This window comes from Carassius carassius, chromosome 3 (assembly GCF_963082965.1).
Source record: "Carassius carassius chromosome 3, fCarCar2.1, whole genome shotgun sequence".
Taxonomy (NCBI): domain Eukaryota; kingdom Metazoa; phylum Chordata; class Actinopteri; order Cypriniformes; family Cyprinidae; genus Carassius; species Carassius carassius.
The window spans coordinates 11,884,702-11,912,074 of NC_081757.1; the positions used below are offsets into that span (position 1 = coordinate 11,884,702).

General features: G+C 38.5%; 1 protein-coding gene across 3 annotated transcripts in view; it reads left to right on the plus strand.

Moving 5' to 3' along the window:
- The window catches only part of LOC132119407 (pleckstrin homology domain-containing family A member 7-like), a 156,482-nt gene that overhangs the window by 114,629 nt on the left and 14,480 nt on the right, over positions 1–27,373 (plus strand). Inside the window, exon 29 of one of the 3 annotated variants that reach the window (XM_059529354.1) lies at positions 7,830–7,985. In XM_059529354.1, coding sequence (XP_059385337.1) covers positions 7,830–7,936 — 107 coding nt within the window. In that variant the 3' untranslated portion in view covers positions 7,937–7,985. Of the gene's footprint in view, positions 1–7,829; positions 7,986–10,931; positions 11,003–27,373 lie in introns of those variants that run through there. The other 2 variants (XM_059529328.1, XM_059529345.1) reach the window with 2 other exon arrangements.

Sequence of the window (27,373 nt, forward strand, 5' to 3'; positions counted from 1 at the left end):
TGCAGCCGAGAGCTGCTCCCGCTGTTACCTTGAAAGCACTCCTCTCCTCCTGGACCTTTTTTTAGCAGCCTCTACTAATATAATGCTATTTTAACGTTATTTGAGCATTATATTAATATTTCAATGCGCAACATGTTGGTTATTGTAGAGCATTGAGGCGCATGCGCACAAAGAGAATGCAAGCTTGAGCGATGATGGCGCACGAACGACTTGCGGTGGGGTGTCAGAGGGGAAGAATGTTTTCTCTCTCTGATTGGAGGTGGTACTTAGATGACAAGAAAGAGAAGTTGTAAGTGGGGAGGGAGTGGTGGAAGAAAGAAGCAAAAGATGGCCCTACTCTTCTTCACTGTTGCTAAATTTATTCCATCTGCAGGGTGGAGGAGTTTGGGCTGACTCCAGACCAGAGAGAGGCTTCTAATTAAATCGGCATCATTATCAACTTGTGGTCAACGATCATCCTCGAACGCTCGCTCTTCCAAGATGAACATGGAACCAGAGAGGCTTTTCCTTCAGTCCTTGTGTTGGACGGAATTAGAAAGCGAAAAACAGAATAGGAAAGTGCTACACAGGGCTTTTTCTCTTTTCTTTTCTTTCTTTTTTTTTTCTTGGCGTACGACTAAAAAAGGCACTCAGCCATTTCCACTCAGGTTTAAACAATTACTGCACATCAGAGCAAAGTAGAGGAATCTTAGTTGAGTCTGCTAGACTCATTGCTTTCCCCTCGACTTGCCTGCTTTCAGGGGAAACATTAGCTGTAGCATTAGCATGTTCAAACCTGTAATAATTTCAATTAGAGCCGATGGGCGTGTTTGCCATATTTGGATCAGCACTGTTTGGGAAGAGCTCCCCTTAAGGGCTGACAGCTCTTAATACAGTATTCCAAGCATAGATATGTGAGTGACACTGAAGAGTGCGCTAAAATGCTTTATCAAATCATAATTACAGCCCCAGTGATTAAAGGGGAAGTGACTCTGATTAGAAGAGTTTCTGGGGACGTGGAAACGGGATGAATATTCAAATGGGAACGGCAAGGAGAAATATTATTTTGAGTTTAGTTTTTTCATCTCTCTCTCTAGAGTGAGGTATGTGTCTGCCACTCTGCTGTGAAACCACAATGCTATGATATCATCTTTACCGCACAGATTTCATCTGGGCCCTTTCAGCTTTAGCTATTGGGCAGAAAATATGCAAACAGATATCGGCCCATTAATGTTCAGCCACTCTCTTAACCCTGTTATGCAGTGCTATTCACAACAGTAGATTTTTAAAAATATATTTTATATATTGAAGACAAAAGTACATTAGGTTGTTTATTTAAATTCTTTAAAAAAGCAGTTAGTTACTGAGGCTGTACCTTCAAGGTTAAATACTTCCCACTTTTTTTTTTTGAGAGTGCAAATTATATTTTGTATATATTATATATACTGAAGCCACAATTCAACTCTGTTTTTTATTAACTTAAGCTTTAACTGAATATCTCAAGGGTAAATTTCTTCTCCTCTCTAGAGAGTCTGATTTAGTTCTGCCACTGTACAACGGCTGCTGAATATGAATGGGAGAAAACAAGGGAGGAATGGACAGAGTTTGACTCTTGTTTTCGTATACTATCAGTCTGGCATGCAGAGGACTTTCAGAGCAAAATGGACTTGAATCTGCAAGGAATGTGAAGGGGAAAATGGCAAGGCCTTGTCCTCTGTCTCTTTCTCTTTCTCTCTTTCTTGCTCTCTCTCCACTCTGTTGCACTTGGAGAGCTCGATGAGTATCACACGTTTTTGTGAACTTCAAGGTATGCACTGTTTAAGCAAAGGAGATAAAGGAGCGTATTATTATTAGCAGCCGTCTTCAGCAGGCAGATTAGTATTGCTTGAGCCTTTCACGTCTGTGAGCCTCAAACACTGGCTGCCATGTGATAGCCTCTATTTTATAAATCATTTCAGCGAGTGTTCATAAAATGTAGGCTGTGAAATAGACAGCGAGAGCCTCACAATTTTACAATTTCACAAGCGACTTCCCTCTTAGAATGACAGTGGCTAACCTGACTATTACTGCTTTTGATTTCAGCAGGGCATGGTTTTGCGCTCTGTGAGCTATACATAAAAAAAAAAAAAAGCTTAGGGCCGACTCTGAATTTATGGCTAAATGCTGCTTATCTAGCAGCCTTTTCACAGACTTTAGAAAAGAGTCGTATTTTCACCTCACTTCAAAAAATTCACGCCTGTGTTGTGGCCCACTTGAGCCTCGGCTCTGTTGTAAGCTGCACAAAATAGAAGCATCACCGCATCGACTTTTACCTTATTACATACAGATGGGATTCTTTCAGCATGCACACACACATATGCCATGTAAACAGCAGCGAAGTGCAGATGTTTCAGGTGAAGGCTAATTTTTATGTTCTAATTATCTACATTTCTTTGAGTTCCTCATCTTGCGAGCGCTAATCAAGTCGACCCTGCACATAAATCTCGAGAAAGCTAGAACAGAAGGTGCAGGAGTCAATCGTGTGTTTAGCTTGTGTCTTCTTGTATTCACATCGCACCCCTAGGCTTAAACACCTTCCCACATGCCTCCTCAGTTCCCCACATTTATTTATTTACGTTTCAGCTTTCCTCTGAATGTACCCTTCGAAGCCCAGTAGGGAGGGAAAATTTACATTTGCTACATAATCTAAGATACACTTGAAAATAGTGTGTGGCGAACAGTAGTGGTGGTGGAAGCCTCCTGATATTTTCATTGGAGCGTTGTCAGCTTTTCTAGAGAATAATATGAACCATGTGTCCCGCCAGCGAGAGAAAATTAGAGACCGTTCATGTGACCCACCTGTCGTGCTTTCAGCGCTGATAATATTAACCTCACGTCGCCATCATCGGCTAACAGAGCTGAAGAGCATGTGTGTATCAACACCAGGGAGCTTCTCATCTTGCTAGATTCCCAGCACCTGCGTTTGACACACATTCACGGACCTTTGAGTAAAAGACTGTTTCTCATAAGAGAAACAGATCTCACAAATGCACATGGTTGTGGTGGTAGTTTTTCCTTTCTTTTGTCTGTTGTTTTGATCTTTGGTGTTCCTCGGGTTTCATGTGGTCTGTGCCATGCTGTAATAGGTTCCTTGGGCATGATTGGAATATAATAACAATTTTACAGTGTTTCTTTTACCCCCCCTACGTGCTGAGAAAATGCTAAACGTGCACGAGCACCACAGGGCATATGGTTGGAACCGTGATGTCAGTTGTTATTGCTGGATACGTAGGATAGGAAAAGTTGGATTATTTTCCAAAAATCCACTGTGCAAGGAGCATTATGTCACAAAGGCGACATTGTAGCCAGTTGGGTGTGTTGCAGTGTGGGTTCGTGTATTTGCGTTTTTGTGTGCGCCCAGCTTGCTTTCTAATTCTATACATTGTCCAACCGCTGTCAAGTACACGCTTGACGTGCCTCACCGCACTCCCGTGCTAAAATCAATGGAAACTGCTCCATATATTGGCTTCATAATGGAAAAAATATGTATAATAAGCCACACACTATGCCTGTCCATTTTTGGACTTCATAGACACTAATGTAGAGTGTCCCTTTGAAGTGATAGTTTACCCCCCACAAAAGTTCTTCTGCACAACTTAAAAAAGTTAATTTAATTTAATACACATTTTTCCCTTACAAAGAAAGTTAATCCAGTCCAAAACAACACAAAATCTTACCTTACCTGAAAAATAAAAATAAAAATGACGAGGCACGTAATTGTTGACAGAATATATTAGGTTGGTAGATCATAGCTGTCTGAGTTTTTGGGAGAGGGCATAGAAAGAGGAATAATAATCTCACCCTTTGACTTGCTTGCACTGGTCATGTGACCTGTAATTTCGCCAAGCCCCCCCACTATCCCTGGAACAGAGTGGATTTCTTTAAAGCAGTCCTCCATCAGTGGTGTACTCCTGCCTGATTCCCTCTTGCAGAATAAGAGCATCATGGGAAAGGACGTGCATCTAATAGCTAAGTGAAGAACTACGCATCTCTTGTTTTTCACTAATTGAATTCTGCACTAATATATGCTGGCAGGAGCCCTTACCTTGTTTGACTTATTTATTGCCTGACTGGAGAGGTAATTTGACCTCCTCATTTCAAAGACTCCTTTTCCTGCAGCAAAAAAAGAGTGTTAAACTCAATTACACCACCGATCAGTGACTCAAACATTACATTTGTTTTCTCCGAGGGGGGGGGGGGGAGAAGGGAACTGCCGAGAAGAGAGAGGAGCTCTCTCTCTCTCTCTCTCTCTCTCTCTCTCTCTGTGTAAAATGTATGCAAAAATGAAAAGCGTTATGAATAATTTTATCTTCTCCATAGAACAGATCCCCCATTGAACTATATCAAACATAGTTTGAGCAGGAATTTGATCATGCTCTTGAACTTTAAGATGTAAATTAAAAGTAAAGAAAAGCAGATTTTTTTCTTTATTTTTGCTCTTACCTTTGCTCTGCCTGAGAAAACACGGCAGAATGCTTCTGGATTTTCATGAAGCCACCAGTCAAAACCCTAGAGCACAATTTGCTCCTCCCTGCTTGCTGGTAAAAGAATTAAAAGTGAATTTGTGCATGAAGAATGCAAGTTCCGATGAGTCGTAACCTCTTTTTTGTTATTTCATCATTCATATCGAGACCTGAAATATTTTTCAGATTTAACATACCACAAAAGCCACCCTTGGGGAACCAAGGCCTCTCTTGGCATACTTAACTAAGATTTCTGAAGGAGAGTACTGCACATAATTCCTTTTTCTTCATCTGTGTTCTTGACCACATCTCTTCATTAAAATTGTCTCTGTTCATTCATAGAGAATGCGAACCGTGAAAATTTCAATTCAATTGCTAATGTAATATTTGAAAAATGGGACTTTACCCTACACACACTCCTGCATCTGAACAAGAACAACACAAATAATTTGCACCTAACCGCCGGGCCTGTTTGTAACCTGATCTTTTCTGGATCGATTGATTCCATTCTGGTTTAATTCACCATATGATTGACTTTCAGCACGACTTACCGTAGGAAAAATATCCCTGTACAGACTGTGGCCTTAAATAGTGCGGTAATTTGAATACAGATGCTTGCTGCTTAGACCTTGTCACTGGAAATGACTCCGAGTCAGGAGACAATTGCAGGTTGATTATGTTGCCACTGACAGAAGTTGCAGGTTCTTTGTGCATCAGACATATTTGCATTTAAATGCTTATTGTAGGCAGCTGGAGCATAGCCACTCTGATTGTCTGCACGACCTGTCTTTTTATATTTGTCTGAGAAACAAAATCAAATGAATTGCAATAAGGGATAATCTGTAAGGGAGTAATTTGTTTTCAATGGCAGGAAGCACATTTTTCAATGCGGCAGCATTTGTTGACTTGTTTTCAGGCTTTAGTTATCAGTCCCATTTAAGTATTTCATCTCCGTTTTGTTTTATGAGTACGATTTGATCAGCATCTGCATAATTAATCTTATTTTTTATTTTTATTTTTTTGTCTTTATCTGCTGTGGCTGTGCAGATATTTCAAGTATTTATTCTTTATATTGTAATTTCAGTCAATAGAATTTTAAATTACATTTTATTTGGGTGAATTGCATACGATTTGGTAAGACATCCAAAACTAACCTTAGAACTGTGTTTCTAAAATACTTTATTTAACTGTTTTAGGCATAAATCTAGATAATTATCTTAAAAATGCTGTTTTGAATAAATGATGTCAATTTATTAGAATATGCTTATCCCATGATAATCAACTAAGCTGTCACTGCAGGTTCAAATATTTCTGGATTACGCTTCATGGGAGTCAGTGAATGTTCAAACATTCAGCAATCGTCTGTGTTATTCCACAAACTTGACCTGTGTGTGCGTGCCTCATGCCTTTATCCGTGTATATGTTTCTTATGTCCATTGTTTGGGTATTATACCATAAAAGTGTGTGTGCGTGTGAGGCAGGTGTGTGTGTGTGTACGTGTGCTCCTGCTGCTTCAGGTTCTGGGTTCTTTGTCCTGTTGCACTCAGCATGTCTGCCTCCTCAGGAGAGCTAGGGCTCTCTCTCGTCTGGCCACACAAAGGCACTGCCTTTCTTTGAGGTGTTAAAAACTTCCATTTATGCATTCCCTGGACAAAAAGCTCCCGGACCCATTTTCGAGGCCATTGGCAACACAGGCAGACATTGTGGCCACGCTTCTTCGGCACTCATTTCACAGATTCTAAAACCGGTATGTGGTGAACAGGATTTCAGCAGCTAAAATGCCCCGTGAGAGCATGGGCGATAAGAGAGCGAGAGAGAGAGAGAACGGCCAGCAGCCCCGTAAACTAGAAGATGAGACCAGGAGAATAAACACATTACCTTGGAAAGAGAGAAAGAGAAGCAGACTTGTTTCCATAACCCAACTCAATAGTAGGGATGGATAAATAGGGGGAGAAAAAAGTGCTTTGTGTCATGGCTAGGGAATAAACTGCATCGACTGACGTCAAATCGATGATAAAAAAGAAAAGTGAGTCTCTCACTTTTGCTGCAATTGCATTCTAATCATTTACTGAAATGTGTGTAGTCTGCTGCGCAGAGAACCGGTGAGAGTATATTTTACCAGCTGGGACTTGAATTCCTCTCGGGGTGGATTTGAGGCCTGTGGATGCCGGTCAACCCTTTCTTCCCCTAATACGGACTTTCGTTGTTGTTATTTCAAAGCAGAGTAAATCACATGAAATGTATCTCCACTGTCGGACATGAAAGTCTAGCTTGGCCGCAGTGCTGTCTGCAAGTCCAAGGAGAGAAGTTTGATTTAAAAACAGCACAACCTCCCCCATCCACGATGGAAGTCGTGAAATGCGCTTTATAAACACCCTCGGCTGTAAGCAGGCCCTCTTAAGTGAAGCATGTGGACATTCAAAGAGAGAGATGAAATGAAAAAAAATGAATGAATAGAATGAAAAAAAAAGTCTTATTTTATTCCTGTCAAAAAAGAAAGTTGGTTTCTTTGGATCCACTGTTTTCTGTGAATCCCACTTATCGGTTCATTATTGCTCATCTGTGGACCTGAAACAATCCAGATTGAAGAATTAGAAGTGTGTATCAGTTTGAATCTGAACTGAACTGGCCACATGCCACAGGAAATTGAATTGGGACTTGAATTGAAATCAAGAGCGATGGCAATACTGAATCACAATTTAAAGGATTTCAACACAGCTAATTCTGCAAAGTTAACTTAATATTATGGGAACACTTTAGAATTGGGAACACATATTCATATTAACTAAGAGTTTTCCCCTCAATAAACTCATAATTTGCTGCTTATTAATAGATAGTAATGTGGGTGTTAAGTTTAGGCATTGGGTCGGGTTAAGGGGTCTTGAACATGGTCATACATAATAAAGCATTCATATGTATTCACATGCTAGTAAGCAACTAGTTAATAGTGAGAATTGGACCTTAAAATAAAATGATACCAATATAATTAATCATATTAAATATTAAGTTTTGGTAAACAGAATTTCTATAGGTGTTATTTCATATTTATCTACTGTACTGTATCTTCTTATCTATTCTTCTCTCTAAAAACCTTTTAAATGTTTATTTGTCAGCCTTTGTCAAGTTAAAAATTACAGTTACAGTTCATGAATTTCTTTGAATTTCAGTTGCTTTTTGATTTTACTGCTATACTTTATTTACATTTAAAATGCAATTCTGCATCCTGTTTGCCACCTCAGATCAAATTTAATTCAAATTCAGTAATTGAATTGGAATTGAAAGGACACTCTGAATTCATAGCCCTTACATCTGTACTTAATATCTGGTTCCGTGCTTTTACACCTGCAGATCTGTCAGCTGTGTGCACACACTACTTGATTTTTGTCAGAGGGAATATTGGATCTGACAAAACACCACTTTACCTCTTTTGCTCTTCCGCCCACTGCTGGGTGTGAGTGGCCCGTCTATCGGCTCTGTTCTGCCTTATTTTCACCCACCCCCACCTCTTCTCCCATCAGTGGTCCTGCTGTTTGTACAGAGATAACCTGTCCTCTACCAGGTAAGAGACCGTCCTGCTGATGGGGGATATTGCCTCTTTTGTCCCAATAACTACTTCCCCTAAATCCCCTCTTAACATGTTCTGGACTGGGGGAAATAGGACATTTAAAGTGATTTTAATTTTTGCAGGTTGCTGGGTCAGAAGAAAGCTAAGTCAAAGTTGATGCAAATGAAAACGTTCCCTCCTTAGGAGAGTGCAGCATGTCCACGCTCAGAAAGATGAAGGATTTCATCTATATTTGACCCATGTGAACCACTTTGCCATAGAGTTCAGCCTATTAAAGGTCTCTTATCAGTACACATTTACAGCGTATTATGTAAAGCACGCTACTGTACTTCTCCCACTTTTGCAAATATATTTAAAACAAGCTGCCTGCATCTGCTGTGCAAGAGCAAGGCTGCTAATCGAGGTTAGTCACTGATTCCCAACCCTTGTCATATGACAGTCAAAGACACAGCGCTGTTATGCAGAGGATTGATTAAATCAGCCGAACCTACTGCAGATGAACACATGCCTGGAATTTGAAGTCTCATTGGATTTGTGAAAGGACTTTTCTTCTTGAATAAAATGTAAAGAAGGTATATCACTGGCTAAGGGCAAAGGTAACATTCCCACTCTTGTTTTATTAACTTGTGAATGGTTGAACGAAGGAGAATGGAGGTCTTTGGAGCATCAGTTACTCTTACGTAATGTCATGTGTGTGTATCCATTGGCTTGTGCTCTTGGAGACAGTTTGTGCTAGTGTGTTTGTTGGAGGGTCTAGCTGGAGTCACTGTCATGGTCGATGGATTAGCCTCACCAACACGAGCTTTAAGCACCCCACTTAACCTCTCTGAAATATTCAGCACATTTGAAAATAAAATCGGTTTCATTTAAACAGCTCGATTCTTTATCCGATGCACTATGGCTGAAGGTTGTTTCCTAGGGAAACCTATCATTAATTTTTTGGGTGCCCCCTAGTCTGTCCTCATGGGGTTTAATGGGCTTTAGCTTCTCGTCTAGTAATTTGCCAAGACGCTCGGCTACTCGAACAGTTCTTCCTTTCTTCATCTCTCTTTATTTCAGCTCCCATTTGCACAACCACAGCTACTTCATCACTGCAGTCGTTGTCAAGAAGAGAGAAAAAAACAGAGCTCAACATGTGAGAAAGCCGCAGTGGTAATTGTGGACACAATGAATCAGTAATAAAACTGTTGGGTAACTAATAAAAACAGGCTGGTGCTGATTGGAACTCCTTTTAATGAATTCATGATCACCCATTTAGAAACGGCGGTGAAGTCCTGTTTAATCTGCTTTACACTACAGTGGACTGCCACAGTCTTTTATATAATTGTCATCTTTTTCTCAATCACAAGGGCTTTTTTTTTCATCCAAACAAGCTTAAATAAAGCATGATTATAAAATTGCACCATTTTCTATCATACAAGCTTGTTACTTTTTTATCATTTAGCATCAGGTTATAATTAAATAAATTAAATTATAATTAAATAAATGACATTTCATTTTTTGCCCTTTGTCTTAAAACATTCCTGTATTTATTCAAGCGTAGGGTATTAGTCCAAAACAGTCAAACAGGTATTAGTCCAAAGTTGTATGGCTCACAAAGAGGAAAGCGTTTAAAGAATTACCACTGCTGTTAAGGGTTTGTGTGTTAGTGAGGCACGAAAGAGAGCTTGCACTAACTCTGTGAGAGATGTATGTGAGCGTGTACACACAAATGCACACTGTGTGTGTGTGCGGTTTGAACTAGGAGGCAGTCAGGCCTGTGGCATGGTCCTTTGAGAACGTGGAATAGACTGTCAGCTCAGAGGTGCTATTAAGATGACAACAGCTTTCCATTCACACGAGGGTCAGACCTCCTGCCTCTTTTCTCTCATTGTCACTTTCAGCTTCAAGGTTGCCACATTCAGATCCATTGGAGACCAAAGATCTCTCAGTTTATTCTGTTAACCCACCCTCCCACACAGCCATTTACTTGGTCTATGCATTTGACTTAGATCTCCGACGCTTGCATGGGAAGGCAAGGCAGATTTCTCTGCTAGAAGAGATGGCTCAAATTGCAGCCGGATCAATTAGCTGTGACCTCAAACCCCTGTGTCCTTGTTTAATTGGTGATGCCGAGGCAGGCTAATTGTATAAATCAGCTGGTAATGAGATTCCTGCTTGTTGTGAAAAACAGAATAATTTGGAGAAATGAACATCCGTGAGGTTTGTGCACAACTCTTTCTCTCTCTCTTCCGTCACATGCAGGGGAGGTGTAATGCTACACATATGGATGGTCGGATAATGGTGAAATTGGGTGTTGTTGGTGGTTTTGGTGCACCATCTGTTTGTTTGTGTTTCCTTCCTAACGGAGGTGTCGCCGTTGCTGGAGGACCTCAGAAGACCTGCTTGAACTAGCAGTGCGTGTAACTAAATAAATCATTAGTGCTCTGCAGAGATAGGAATTACGGGTTAACAAGTGCTTTGTATGAAAGCCATTTATTAGTTGAATCAAACAGTGCAGGGACAGATTAATGAGATATTAGAGAAGTGGACTCTAAACATTGTCTAGGATTGAGTCCCTCAGGGTGAGAGCAGAGTAAGTAGAGGTTGTGCGGTGCTACGACTGTTTAACTTCATCTGCTGGGACTCTGACCGCCTGCCAGCAACCTCACTTCACTTCGCTCCTTTGACATCCTCTCACCATTGTCTGTTCTTCTGCCTAATTTTTTTTCTCTTTTATTCTGCAAGGATGCATTAACTTCGTAAATCGTATTAACATCGCATTAACATCGTAAATAATTTTACATTAAAAGGAAGCCAATTCTGAGTTTTGCCCAACCCTGATATGTTCACATATTTCAAGAAGCCATGTAAACTTAAACACATTTATTTTTGTTCTGTTGTAGGTAATTTTCATGAACTCAAAATCAACTCACCAGTGATCTTTGGGAGCTGGGGATAAAGTCTTTCTATTTATGTAAGTAGAAACCGTATATTTTGGTTTATGCATCTTGTCCAACATCACTTGTGTATCACTGCTCCATTAACACAGCCCCCCCCCCCCCACCCATGATTGCTACTGTCTTACCCCTTTATGTCTGTTCACTATGATTTTTAACTCATGAAACCACTGTACATGCTTCATCAACACAGGAAATGGTGGGCTTACACAAATGATTACAATGATGAGTGTGTTGTTTTGTTCTGCATCACTTTCCTGGAACTAAAATTGCTTGAAAAAGAGCCCATGTGCACATATAAAATGCCACATATTAATGATTTTATGTAGATTATAGTCTCTTTAGTACTTTAAAAGACATAAAGTAGTCATTCAAAAACTGATTTGCTTGTTAGAACCTAACTCTAGATTCCCCACAAACACATGCTTCAATCTGTGTGTATAGAGTGAATCTATTCTTTATGCTAATACCAGCTATGTTATTGGTACTTTCAGGCTGCCAGTTGCCCTCAATAAGAGCATTCACAGCAATGAAGAAAGAGCCCCTTTTAAAGAAACACAGACAGGGTCTTAGTAAACAGTCAATATACGGCTGCAGTTTTCTGCCACAATATGTCTTAAATGGGAGTTTTCTCTTTCCAGCATAGTAATAAAGATCATATCTGGCAAAGTGTTGCTCCTGGTAATGTTGAGCAAACAAGCTTCCTGAAAGTTAAGTTCATATTAATCTTTTTTCAAATGTCACTTCGATATGAGTTGCAGGACAGAGTTATATTAGTGTGCAGAAAGCCCCACTGTTGGCCCTGCATAATTAGGCCACTGAGAATGGCATATTCTAGCTCAAAGTTCAGGGCCGCACGCTAATGCAGCAGCCTTATCCCCGTGATTTCAAGTCAAACAGCGTCTTTGGATCAGATCAATACGCTCTATTACACCAGGCCAGGCACTTTTTATTTTAGCTGCGGTTTTAGTGCGTGTCGTGTTAAGTCCGCTCTGAATGGCTGTCAGAGGAAAGAGAGGCAGATCGGTGAGGTGAGCTGAATGGAGAAATAACAAAGGGGCAAGAAGTGATTACAGCTTTTTTTTTTTTTACAGCTTCTAACTCTTATTGAGAAGAGTCATAAATGGAGGCTTAAAATATTATTGGAAAATCGTGCTGGGAACAATTATGATACCACTCTCGCTGACTCTCAGACTAACTTCTGCTTGACAGGCATGCTGTTGTCTTGGCGTTTGTGATGTTTAAAACGTCAGTTTTTGTCAATTTCCGCAGTGGTTTTTGTCTTCCCATTCAGGATAAAGATGCATGATCTGTTTCGTACCGCCGCAACTACAGAACAGCTGTATCATTCCAGGACTTGTGAACACAGATATTAACATTGATATGTCACAGGGTCAGGTCTCTATTTAGGGAATGAAACGCTGATTGTTAGGCTGAATGAAGGTGAAAGGACCACTTGAGTTAGAACAGTAAACATCAGGCCTATACGCTGGCAACGCTCCAGCACTGAGGGTAACAGTGTAAGCCTTGTACTGTACATCAGGTTGGCGTCGTGTCAACATTTAGACCGGTGCGAGTGTGTGTATGTGGGTGGGTTAGCGTGAACACTTAGAGCAAGGGCCAGCATTTTATTTTTTAATAGTAGTAAGCATAGCCATTTAAAGTTAGTCAGGACCAAAATCTTATATACAATAAAAAAATAAAATAAACGGTAAGTAGTTTTAAGCAACTTAAACTATGCAAACTGACGATTTGAAAGGAATTTTTTTATTTAAAAACATATTTCAGTCATTTAAATGCAAAATGCTAGGCCAAGGCCAAGCTTTTGGCGAGAGATGCATTATTTTAAAGCTATCAATATGTGTTAAATTTTTTTTAGACTTGTCCAGTGTTTTTTTATTTTTTTTTATTTCACAGTTCTCACGCTGTTTATATATGAGGAAGAGAAGAAATCAACCTGTCCAACATTCTTTCTCTAATGCTCTGATGCTTACCAGACCTATGAGACCTAACACACCTATAAATCTAAATTCCTTTGCTTTAATCTGCGTGTTTAATTAATCACAAAATGAGGCAGTAAGTCATTTGGGCAAACGCGTGGTTCCCTTGCGCCTGGCATTTAATCACTCCAGCACAAAGTCATTTGGAAACACCTGAGGAAGAGGCAACGGCATCTGTTTGAACAGGCAGAATACACTCTTTGTCAGAGTGTGCCATTCATCTAATAAAGCTGCTGGAGCCTTCCTTCATTTTGCATTTAGTGTGTCTCACTGTTGATGTCTCTGTGGGGCCGGTGTCTCCAGGAGTGATTTTCTGTAAAAAAATTAAATAAACAGCTCTCCTGGACCCCTAATGAAAATGAATAACCTTTTGGTGGTTATTTTCCCATCTATCAACAGTCTCTCTCTAGCTACAGTTCTTCACTGACCCTCTTCTTGATTGTTGTCAGAGATGTTGTTCAAAAGGGTCCGGCATTTTAATTTCATCAGCCCCATCGGGGGGAAAGAAATTATTCGTTCTCTTCTTTCCGCCCGATAGAACATAAAATTTCATCAATTTGAATTTAGAATAAGATTTAATTGTTGGAAATTGAATTATTCTCATTAAAGGAAGTCCTAAGGTCTACAGACATCTGCGATGGTTGAGGTCCTCACTGAAGTATTTAGTTCTCATGAGGTTTCGTTCGGTGACTCCAAAAACATCCTATTCTGGCTCAGTGTTCATTTTTCTGCACATATACAGGTGTGGTCCCTCAATCCACAAGGTTTTTCACATTAAATAAATTTATTTGTGCAACATTCAGCTGGTGTAGTCTAGCAGACCAGTCTGACTTCATCTGAGAACCATTGATCATCTGGAGCATGAGATTTTTAGTGGTCTTCAATCACCCCGCTGTGACCTAACATCCCAGCAACACACTGTCATGACTGGGACAGTGGACTATGCCACGGTTTATTTAATATATCGTCCTTTTGATGGCTGGATGTGCTTCATCTAATTTTCTGAAGAATTATACATAATATGAACTTGGCAGTCTACCCTCGTTTTAAGGTTAAGACAGTAACCAAGGTAAAAAGGCATTCTCTTAGTAGCTATACATGGCCATAGACTTACTGAGGAACATGTCATTAATCTCCTGGCTTCCACAGCTGGGCAGAGTAATGCATAACTAAAAGTCCTGTAAAATGAATTAATGATTCCAACCATGAACTTTTCTCCCAAAATGCCATGAATCCTCCGGAGCTGATAATGTGCCCTGACCCTGGGGTGTGAAATCCTTGTTATGTTGAGAGTTGCCAGTTAATTGATTTGCAAATTATTTAAAAGTTTGTGGGGCCCAGGGGAGCACTTGGCTCTAATGATGCCCATTCCCAGAGAGTTTCCTTCTCTTCTGTATTCCACTGCCTCGGCACAATTGTAATAAGCTAATACACCTTATCAAAGATTTACAGCGCATTTTCCCCAGTAAGAATGGTGGAAATTAAGAAGTCTTAAAGCACTTAACGAGAGGAAAACTTTGACAATAATACGTCATTTGGCACAAAACTATAATTGTGGTTAATAATACATTTTATGCATAAATGACATCATTTATATAAATAAATATAAATCATAAAAATAAATATAATACATTTATAAATGTCCTATTAAAGAAATATATTAATTTTTACAAATGTATTTTTAACTGTTGTTGTACATATGCATACAAATATTGAATAATAATTATTAAAAAATAATTAACAAAATTAACATTCCTTATAACCTTGATTATGTTAAAGGTGACAAACACAAAACTATGCATTATGCCTTTTTGTTGCATTTGTAAACTATCCACACTCATTTTTGTTTTAATACATTTTCTGCTAACTATGTTGGATATATGAAGGCATCTAGTTATTTTATATTTACCCGCCACCTACATGAAGCATGTCTGAAAAGACGGCTTGTTGTGATGTTTTGGACAGCAACTTCTTAAACTTTATTAGAGACAGTGCGCATATCATTGTTGGGTTTATCTCATTGACGTATCTTCTTGACGTAAAGCACGAATATGTCTCCCAGTAATTAGGGGGATATTTTTAGATGAGAATAGTTGAGTGACTTGTTAAAGAAATCTGTTTATTTTAGCCCATGTAGATTGTAAAGACAGACACTGCTGAGGTCATCAGTACACATAAAACATGCCCCATGAATCTGAGGCTATCTGATTACCACTTGACTCGTAGGAATATAATTAGCTCTTCTGCTTCTCTGCTGCATATAATGGGGTAGATTCTCCCACATGCTTTCATTCACAAGTGCAATGCCCACCCAAGCGCTTAGTGAGTCAGAGAGATGAAAATATGATTCACTTTGAGCTACGTCTTCTGCTAAACAACATAGCAGCCTTTATAGAATTTCACATCTCAGAGGCAATGAATGAACGGCACACTTGAAAGTAGTTTAACATTGTTACGTTTTAACTTGTTTAACTTTGTCTCCTTCAACTAGCCCAAACATCAAATGAAGCGTAAAGCAGCGAGAGAGAGAGAAAAAAAAACTCTGTGAAACGAGGAACCGCTTTCCGAAGCTTAATTGATTTGCTGCGCAGATGTAAGTTAAGAGAGACCTCACCTTTTGCAGGCCTTGTAAGTTTGTAGGCACACGGTAATGTGTCCATTAGGGGAGGCAGATGCTCAGCCGGTTGAGTTGTAGAGGAAAGGTGCACGGCGTCTAACCCACTAAGTGGCTGTTTCTCTTTGCTAATATAAAAGAGACCCTGAGCCCTCATTAGCAAGCGCTGTCATTCAGACACAGAGTGTCGGCCTGATTTAAATAAAATGAAATGAAGATAGTTCTTCCTGGTCCCCTGGCTTCACTCATTGCCATAAACATATGCTCTGTGCCCCGCTTCTTTCCATCTTATTTATGACTTTAATTTGTTGTGTGGGCTGCGCTGGAAATCAAATTTAATACAATCCTCCCAGGGACCCTGTCATATAATAACATGGTAATTTCTGTGTATCCTTTTGAAATATGAGGAAATTAATTCTTCCTGACATGTTCTAATTATTCCAGTGTGAACAGGCAAATCCAGTTTCTCTCTCTCTCTCTCTCTCTCTCTCTCTCTCTCTCTCTCGGATACGTGTCAGAGGCAGGCGCGTAGCCTCGACGGGCATCTAGGTGCTAATGCTGACCAGCAGTGCATTTAATTTGAAACATGAGCAGACACCTTTCAACACACCTTTCTAATGTTGGGTTGCTTCACACAAATTAATTCACTACTCCTCAGGGTGGGTGAGCGAGGGGGGTTGAGACTAAAGTATGGGACACCAGTGCTGTTAGCAAGAGTTTATTTAATCGGTGGGTTGTGGTGGGAGGCGGAGCAAGCCCCTCTCTGTCACGTCTTCTTTTGTGAAGCCTTTGGAGGTGTGTGCACACGCGTGACAGGAGGACACCCGTGAGACGTGTTTGGACCTTTTCACACCTTTCGTGGCTCAGATGAGAGCAGATGAAATACTAATTTGATTAGACTGTCATCAGTCACTTCAAAATATAGTGTTTTCCCTTTGCTATAGAATCTGTTTTGGTCTTTTTTGTCTAAACTTGTTATGCTTCTTTGATACTTTTATACAGGTGTACATAACAGTTTCCCCTGGGAAATAAACTCACAATTTAGGTGTTGCTACTACTAAATATATTAAATATTGTTGTTTTTGAATGGAAGGCATTCAACATTCAAGATTTTATTCGTCACATACGTGCATGTGTAGTTGTTCCAATAGGAAATAATCTCAGACTTTTACTGTATTTAAAATGAAATTTTCTTTTTAATATTTTTATTATTTTTATCAAATGTATTTGTTATATGTATAAATAAAATACATTTTACTGTGTATATATATATATATATTATATATTATATTGCTATTATTTGTCTAATCAATAAATATTAAAGTAAATAATATTATACATTATTATTAATAATATTATTAATATGTGTTATTAATTAATTACTTTATTTATTTTGCCACAAAAAAACTATCTCTCTCTCTCTCTCTCTCTCTCTCTCTCTCTCTCTCTCTCACACACACACATTTTGTCTTGTATGGCCAAGCCTAGGCTGACACAAAATGCTAAAGTCCCTATTACATCCGCAATTAAACCTTCCTTATTGCAATTCTCCCCGACACAGTTTCTCGACACAGTATGCTGGTTAGCACTGGGAGATCACATGACTTTTTGGGCCATTATTAATGGCACATGTGATCATTTCATTTTACCCCTTTTGACAGAGCACAGGCATGTCATGGTAGCTTCTAATTTTTGTATAATGTTACCAGTCCATAAAAAGTTTATTGAATGAATAAAAACACAAAATGCTGTCCTCTAATACCTGTAAGCGAGCAGCATTATGAGGAAAAAAATCCCCCCTTTTCCAACTAATTATGGATAGTAGTCAAGGCCTTGTGATGGGAAAAATTAACAAACAGAAACTGAGTGAACCTTTGGGTCGGGTTAAGTTGACAAAGGCCTAATTGATTTGGTGTGTGTTCTGTTTGTGTGTGTGTTACAAATGAAGAGCTCCAAATGATGATGTCATGTGCGCTGAAGAATAGAAGAGCTTTCCAGTCTGTGGGTGTGGTCGCGTTGAGTCTGCCTCGCTCTGATTCGCTGAGGAGGGGCGTCGCCACTGCAGCGCCACGGCGTCGCATTAACACATCCCACACCCTCAGGGTTTAATCAGTGCCATCTTGACATGCTGAGAGGAAGTCGTGGTCATCTTCTTCATGGAATAAATGATTCGTTTTGGGTACTTCATTCAGTTTTGTAACCTCAAGACTTTAGCCGTTAATCTGGTTTGTGGGCTTTTCTTATGAATGAAGATGTAGCTAGCATGTTTTTTCCTGTCCTGAATGAATTTGTCTGACTCTCAGTTCCCCTCATGCTCTCTGGAGAACATCTATAGATCAGTTCTGTGTTAGTATGTAGGATAAGTTTAGTCACGGCATCGCTGGGATCTCCATCTCCGTGTGCGAGCCCACCCACTCTCTATAGCACTACATTAATTCAGCCAGTCAATTTAACTGAAACTTTGAAATGTGCACTGCGTTAGCGAGGGGGGCCGTACAGAAGCCGTGTTAATAGTGAGGGCTTGTTGTCCATATGGTACTGTTTTAATAGAGCACATTTGTTACAGATGGTGGTAGACTTCGCTTGGGCAGAAGCGGTTCTTGGCAGGTCTCAGGCTCTTCGGAGAAAAAGGCGCATGGAGCTCAACTTTTAACGCTGATGTTGATCTTCGCTGTTTTTCATTCAACAATCCGTTGCCCTTGAAACATGGTCTGTTCTAAATTTAAGCCTCACATTACTCTGTTTATTTCTTTCTTTTCGATATGCTGAGACAATACTGTGTGGCTCAGTCACTTTTTCCTCGGCTCGGCCTGTAAACCACAGCTAAATCCTCACACAGGGATCCCAGTTGTCTCAGTTTCTGCACTGAGTTATTTTTTCAACTGCAGGAGAAGGCTGAGGTAACACAGCAGCCAAAGGGTAAGAAAACTGAGGGAGACACAGAGAAACTAATCACTTCAATGCTACCGTTTGAGTGATAATGTCTCACTTTATAATAGACAGAACTATAGGTATTACTGCACAGAGTGGTCTCCTAGTTTTATTTTGCTTTTATAATTATTATTTAATCATTATTTAAAATGATTAAAATGGAATTATAAAACAATTAATTTTTAATTATTAATAGTAATAATAAATTGAATGCTATTAATAATTGTAATAATAATTTAGTTTTTTATTTTAATTATGCATTTAATTTTGCTTAAAGAAATGAAGCCTCTTTTTATAATCAATGTGGCATTATTTCATAACACATAAATACCAAAAAAAACAGAAAATAGATTTACTAATTATTTAATAATAATAATAATAATAATAATAATAATAATAATGATGATGATAATAATACAAATAATAATCATTTTTTCATTTGTTTTGGGGTACAATGAGACCTGAGCACATTTTGATGTGATTTACCCATGAAGTGAATTTAAAGTAAATAGAATTGAAACTAAATAGAAAAGTGTCTTTGACCATGTTGGTCAAAAATAAGTTATTTTGTATTGTGCCAGAGATTTCACTTGACATTTATAGAGTGGTATTCTAACTAGTCAATCTAGATACAAATTGCATATAACTCATTCTGTTTTATTTAGCATGTTTTTAAGAAGAATAAAACATACCTGACAATCAAACAATACTTAAATCTAATCTCTCTTCTCTCTTTGCTCAGAGGGCTTTCTGCGAAAGAGCATGCTTGTGTTTTAGCTGTCTTCTAGCTCCCCCACTAACAAAAGCAAGAGTTGGAGAGAGAGAGTGTGAGAGGAGGTTGTGCGAGAGTGTGTGTGTTTTTTAACACTCTCTCGGAATGGTGAGGAGACACGCTTGATTGCCTCTGTCGCGTTTTTACTGTTGTTTTCTCGCGTTGTCACTGCTGTGGTAGCACTTGGGTATTATGTGAGCAGAGCACCCATGGCTGAAAACACCCCTTTCCCATCCCCCAAAAGCCCCCAGACACCTGACTGTGAGAAAAGTCTCGATGGTCTTACGGGTCCTCTGGCCCGCTAAGTGCTGGCTGGCCTGAAAGGCGCAGTGTCCTTGGGGTTCTCTGATCTCACTCTTTCCATTCTCTCAGTGGCTTTATGTCTACCCATCCACAGCAGCATAACTCGCCATCGAGAAAGAGCAAGAGAGAGAGAGGATGAAGAGAGGGGAGAAGCATGGGGCAAATTACAGCCATGTCACTGAAAGCGAAAGCATTTAGGAGGCAAAAGAATGGATGTCTTTTGACTCTGATGTGTCTCTTATTTATGATTATGATGATGTGAGAGAGGGAGTGGGGTGTTAGAGCATGAGAGAAATTGTTAATTAGTTACAGCACTTGATGAATTACTGTTCTGCAGGATTGCATAAAAAATAAATAATAAAAAAAAACAGCTCTGGAAATGCATAATCTGTGGTTGTAGCTCCAGACGTGACCAAAAGTAAGAGACCTAATGCAGATTTGGAATTTATATTGTAGAGCTTCACTGAGTGCCATGTTTATACACACACACACACACACACACACACACACACACACACACACACACACACACACACACACACACACACACAAACTGTCTTTTTGAGGTAGATTGTATTATTTTATTAATTGCAAATCATTATATAAATAATAAATTAATTTAATATTGATTTAATTAAAGCTATATATCAATTTATTTTAGACCACATCATGTTCTTCACATTGTCTTTAGAAAAAGGCTTTAGAATATATAATAAATATATATATAAATATTGAATTAATTAAATTAATATACAAATTTTGTGTTTGTAATTAATTTAGCTTTAAATAGATGGAAAATATATTATATATTGTTGGCACCTCCTATTATTTAGCTTAAACTAATAAATATTAAGTTTCTAAAATATAAACATGTAAAGCAGTAGTTAAATAAATATTCCATATACTGTATATATATATATATATATACATATATATATATATATATATACATATATATATATATATATATATATATATATATATATATATATATATATATATATATATATATATATATATATATATATATATATTAGTACAGACCAAAAGTTTGGACACACCTTCTCATTCAAAGAGTTTTCTTTATTTTCATGACTATGAAAATTGTAGATTCACACTGAAGGGATCAAAACTATGAATTAACACATGTAGAATAATATACATAACAAAAAAAGTGTAAAACAACAGAAAATATGTCATATTCTAGGTTCTTAAAGGTAGCCACCTTTTGCTTTGATTACTGCTTTGCACACTCTTGGCATTCTCTTGATGAGCTTCAAGAGGTAGTCGTCTGAAATGGTCTTCCAACAGTCTTGAAGGAGTTCCCCGAGAGATGCTTAGCACTTGTTGGCCCTTTTGCCTTCAGTCTGCGGTCCAGCTCACCCCTAAACCATCTCGATTGGGTTCAGGTCCGGTGACTGTGGAGGCCAGGTCATCTGGCGCAGCACCCCATCACTCTCCTTCTTGGTCAAATAGCCCTTGATGCCTTCAGTGTGAATCTACAATTTTCATAGTCATGAACATAAAGAAAACTCTTTGAATGAGAAGGTGTGTCCAAACTTTTGGTCTGTACTATAAATATATATATGTGTATATATATATATATATATATATATATATATATATGTATGTATGTATGTATATAGGTCTGAAACATCTACAAATGATTCAGAAAGCAGGGGCATGATTGGTTTTCAACAAGCCCTAAAGAGCCCATGTTACACCTCTCTTTATCTCCTTGCACTAGCTTCCGGTTGCAGCTCGCATCAAGTTCAAGACATTGATGCTTGCATATAGAACAGCCACAGGCTCAGCACCTGCCTACTTCCACTCACTATTACAAATCTACATCCCTTCTGAGATCCGCGACTTCATCTTAAATAATAATAAATAAATAAATAAATAAAGTTATCTTTCTCATCTCTTCATCTCGTATCTTTCTCTTTATTTATTCCTTCTCTTTCTAGTACATGCCATTTAATTTTACAGTAAAAAAAAATATGTAAAGATAAAACACAATATTTTTATTATTGAAGTGTTCTGTTTTTCATTACATTCTTTAAATTGTCTTTTGCCCATCAGTTTATTTTACTATGCAAACAGACACTTGATCTTTATAAGTCATACATGTATGTGTGTCTTGTAAAGACCAAAAACTGAGACTAATGGAAACCCTTTGGAGACAATTTCCAAACATGTGCTCCCAAATTTGCGGCATTAGACTTTAAGAGCAGCCTCTGCACGTGGTGATATCATGACCACATCCTCCCACCTCCCCGTGGGTGCGCGGCCCAGCGTTGGCCCGGTGTGGGCCCCTGTGGTCCAGCTCCTAGAAGCTGCCGCGGCCCCGCCACACATGGTCCACAGCTGGACCACCACATGCTGCTTTAGGAGGAGCAGCGCCCAGGAACCACTGTCATACGATAACATATCATCAACAACGGGACGGGAAAACCATGTACGCTAATGACAAATGTCTGTTTCTCTGAAAAGACGGGTGAAAAGCTATTAGTGGAGCTGTGGGGAGTTTTACATCTTTGTTCTTGTGTTTGCTTTGGAAGATAAAAATGTTTCAGGGACAGTCGAGGATGTGTTGGTGGTTTTGTCTGTTTTTTCCCCTCTGTTATTGTTTTAAAGTTGCCATGCTAACTTGTGCTCGCTCAGTTACAATGGCTCTCTGTGTATTTCTCCTGCTACAGAACCCAAATGCTGAACATGGAGGGCTTTCTGCGTAGCAGCTTTTTACTGAGGTTAGTTGCTTTAGTTTTTCTGTCGTTGCCACAGGGGGTCCGGCGGGCTGAATTCATCTGTCCTTTCACAGCTCTGATGTCACACCACCTAGCATTAGCCAACTTGTGGGATGATGTGTTGTCTCCGTCTGTGTTTGTTTGTGTGTATGTATGCAAGTTTTAACTAGTGCCACTTCTTCACACTACCTGTCCTGCAGATAATCAGACTTTCTTCCCTTCATACACCCTGTGCTGCCCATCCCAGCCCCTGTCAGTCAGTGAGTGATAGACAGGTTTCTCTCCCCCATACTGCATGCACATGTCTGTCACCTTTCCCTCAGTCCCAGCTCACTGATCGGTCGGGTCGCAAATGGGGCATTGCTTGATTTGTGATTCTCACCATTTCCTGTTTTGTGTGTTTGTGTTATAACTGCAGTCTAAATGAGTAAGGACGCCGTTACCCCATCTCCTTCCTGTGATTCTAATTAAGAATTTGTGCTGTGTGTCATTGCACAGAGGAAGTAAATAACAGCGAGTGTGTTAGCCATTGGCTGTTCTCTCTCCGTGCAAAGCACCTTCCTCACACTTGAATTGCTAGCAACCCTAATTAGTGATCTCTCATTAAAAACAGCAGCAGCAACATCTGCCTTTCAAAGCTGCTGTCAGACAAAATTTGCTAAAGCTAATGAATCCCCTTTGATTTCTTTTTCGAAAGGTCATTTGTAATAATGTTTTTTATTCTCTTTCCAAGCGGTCAGAATAGGTCAAATGAATGAATGCTATAAAGTAATTATTGATATTTTATTTTCAGTTTTTAATAGCTATAAATTAATTTTAATAGCTTTCATTTAAATTTCAGATTTAATCCTTGTGCGTTCTTCAGTCATTTCTGAGCTGAGAATTGTACATTTTACATTTTTACAAATCATAACTTCAAATCGTAGCTCTTTGGTCAAAAATGACCAACCATTGGAAATAAATGGGAAATAGGGAAATAATCTAAAGTCCAGAAAATTGTGTACATATACAACTACAATCTACAAATCCCCCACAATGCAGAAAAAATTCCACAGCAATAAAGGGGTGAAACGCTAAAACATCTAGAGTGCAAAATCAACATACCAGTTCCCACACGCACAGACACACACTTGTAAACACACACCTACACACACACCTATGAACTGGTCTGACTGCAACACTGCAACTATGTAAAATAAAATCATTATTTCACCTATTCACCTCAAACGTGGTTCTGACAGCCATCTACGCCAGTTAGACCTATATAAATTATTCATAATTACATGCAAGTAACCCTAAACCAGACCCCATTCCTAACCCTACCCATATAGTAAGTACATGTAGTTAGGCAGCTGTAATTGATATTACTCCGTACGTAAATGTACAATTACACTGTTACAAGAACAACTTAAAGTGTAACCTAAGCTTTTAAGACTTGACTTAAAATAATTTTTGAAGCCACTGTATTTTCTTACATCCTACTGAATATTGTTTTTTTATTGTATATACAGCACAGTCCAATATATTTTTTGAAATGTTTTACAAGAAAATATTTTAGTTCTTGTACTTCAAAATTTCATGTTTAATTTAATGTTTTACTACTTGTAATATTAGTGAAATTTATTAGGAATCTCTAAATGAAACTTGTTTCAAAGGAAATCAAAATTCAAATTTTTTTTCGTTATATTCACACCTCCACTTAAGTCATTTGAAGCTAACTTGCACTAAATGAACCTAAAGGAGCAGAATAGACTATCTCTGATCCTTCTGCATATCCACATTAAACGGCTGCAGGATTTGACTCGTGACAAGAGTTTTTTTGTGAGTGATCAAATGACAGTCTGTGGAAGAAAAGCATAAAAACGTTATTGATTTACTCCAGTTAGATAATCTGTAAAGAAACTTCAAAATATTTTATTGTAATTTTTTTCTGTTGTCATTCAGGCATTCGTGCAGCTGATGAATTTGTTGGGAGACATGTGACCCACTTATATTGCCATTGGCAGCAGGATCTGGTAGAGCATGCTGGATTATTGTCAGCACAATGCTTTTATCTGCCTGCCTTCGTCCTGTAATGTACAGTATGGAGGATTGTTTTTGACTGCAGCCACCTGTTGCAGGAGGATAACTAAATATAGAGGGGAGGAAAGGGGCAGTAGTTTGAGACAGGTCAGAGACACCTTATCACTTCCTCTCTAATCCTCCAAGATGCTCATACCTTTAACAAGGAAGTGTGCTGAAATATAGATCACTCCCTTTTAAGTTCACCTAAATGGATATGTTTTCCCTTCATCCTTTTTCGGAGTGATCACATGATTACACTTAAATAAATGCATACAGTAAAATGCATAAATGCATTAAATGCATGCAAAATGACTCAAACACAATCAGAGGTGGGTAGAGTACCCAAAAACTGTACTCAAGTAAAAGTAAAAGTACTTCTAGAAATATTTACTCAAGTAAAAGTAAAAGTACTAGTCTTGAATAGTTACTTGAGTAAGAGTAAAAGAGTATCGGATAAAAAATCTACTCAAGTAGTTAGTTACTAGTTACTTTGGGTCATATATACTGAGCCTATTTTTATTTAGATATATAGATAAAATGTATGTAATGTATGTGTGCGTGTATAAATGTATATATTTCATCAGCCTTTACTCCAATTTATGTAACTTATTATAAAACCCTGTCTGTTTACTTAAGTAACAGATTTAGGTGTCATGCCATAACATATTTTTAATACGGCTGACTTTATATTAAATGTGAATTTAACATTGAAAGTTAATGTGATATAAATATTGCTACTAATCTTTCATTGTTCAGAAAGAGAGCAAATAACATTTACATTATCAAAGATCATTTTCACTGACAGTTTAGATTTCAATCACTCCCAGAAACTCCCATTAAAATCACTGAAACTGTTAACACTGTGAAATCAATATCTTAATTAAAGATTCGTACACACATCTGCACTTTGTTGTTTCTGCGAGAGAATTCGCCAGAAAGAGGTATTCAGTCAGTGAGCGAGTGAAGGAAGCACCGGCATTTTAGCGATGACTCATCGGAACACATCTGATTGGCCAATGCTTTAATAAGCTCAAAAGAATCATGTGTGATTCGTTATAATGCGTGTGATTGTATTAAAATTAATAAAATCTTAATCGGCTATTTTTTGTCTTTTGGAAGCTGCATTCAACTTGACTCCCCTCTGTTATAAGCCACACACGTACAACTTAATGTCACAGTGGTATCTGTGTAGGCTACTGTAATCGAATGTAGCCCAAGTTATTACCTGTTGAACAGTAGACAGCACACGCGGTGTTCATCTAATAAGGATCTCCATCGCTAGCAAATAATAGCCTTTGCAGATTTGCTTTCAATTCAGTGCAGTTCCATAGCCCCGTTTTCAACGCTGCTGATGTTAAACGTTACAACTCTGAGTGAACCGCTTCAGATGCTCAGCGAGTGCGGCAGGGAACTGAACGACTCATTCAAACTGATTCATGAATCAATTCACTCGTTTGCCAATTGGTTTGATCAAGCCTTTGAACAGAATTGACTCAAAAGAATAATTCATCAGCGAATGGGCATCACTCATTGCCCAGAGAAAAGTAGACGGCGCGTTTGGAATAAACTGAAGCATTTATAACATTTATTGCATTAAGATAAAGTAACGAGAGGAGCGTCGCCCACAGTAACGAAGTAAAAGTACACATTTTTCCCCAAAAATTTACTCAAGTAAGAGTATAAAGTACCCATCTTTAAATATACTCCGAAAAGTATTAGTTACCCCCAAAAATTACTCAAGTAAATGTAACGAAGTAAATGTAACTCGTTACTACCCACCTCTGAACACAATGCATTTTTTGTTATAGCATGAAAGCTAAGAACAGAAAATAACTTTCTAGTAATGGTTTGTAATAATGTGTACTATACCAATAGTCAGAGTGAGACTCTCCAAACCAATCCTTATTCAAATGCGTTTAATATAGTCATCTTGAAAATTTGAATGAATTCAGTCAGGTGCTGATATATACAGTATGTATACATACACACACACACACACACAATATATATATGTGTGTCTTTTCATTCACAAAACAGTAAAAGGTTAAGGCTCTATTTTCTTTTGGAGATTAATTTTAAAAAGAAGTACTATCAAATTATTCATTTTAATTGATATGCAAAATGCACAGTGACTTTTTTGTTGTTGTTTGATCATATCAAAGAATTGATAACTGGGAAGTTTGGCTTAAGGTTGGGTTACAGAAAGAGTGAGGGAGGGAGAAACAAAGTGAGGAAAAGTGTAAGAGAAAGATGTCTCCAGCAGTTCCAGCTTAATCCCAGAGGAGAGGACCTCCTCCTCCATCGCTGCCATTATTTGATGTAATGAAAGGAGAAAGTGTGTAACAGCTAGATTGTTAATTAATTTACTCTAACAAGATGAAGATAAATGAAGCACACTGAAGGTTGACTAGGCAAAGGGGGCCCACTTAGCATTCCCTCTCCCCTCGGCCTCTGCTCGTGTGAACAAAGAGCCATTCTCACACCAGTCAGCACATGAGGATTCAAATGTTTAACTGCCTTCATCGCTCTCAAAAACTCATTTCAGATTTTGCTCAAACTTTAAGTCCCACATTGACCTAGATTTGAAAGATGGAGAGAAAAAAAAAAAGCCAAGAAAAAAAAAATCTCTTAAGTTTTTAATGTGCTGTGATTTAATCGGATTCCAGCACTTCTGGACTGTCGCTCATTTGCCATGCATGCTGATGATTAATTGATATTATTCTCTATGGTTAGTTATTTTGTTTATAGCTATCAGTCACTTCATTGACATGTTTGCGTTTGGCTTATGAGCCTTATTTTAGTGAAAGCTGAGCTGGAAAGTTTCAACCTGGGCACGTGCATTGCTTTAATGTAGTATATAGAAGCAGTACGGCAGGGTCATTTTTTATTGAAACCAAGCTACACAGAGATAATTCTGAGTAAACACAGGCTCAGATCTTCATGGGTCTAGCACATGG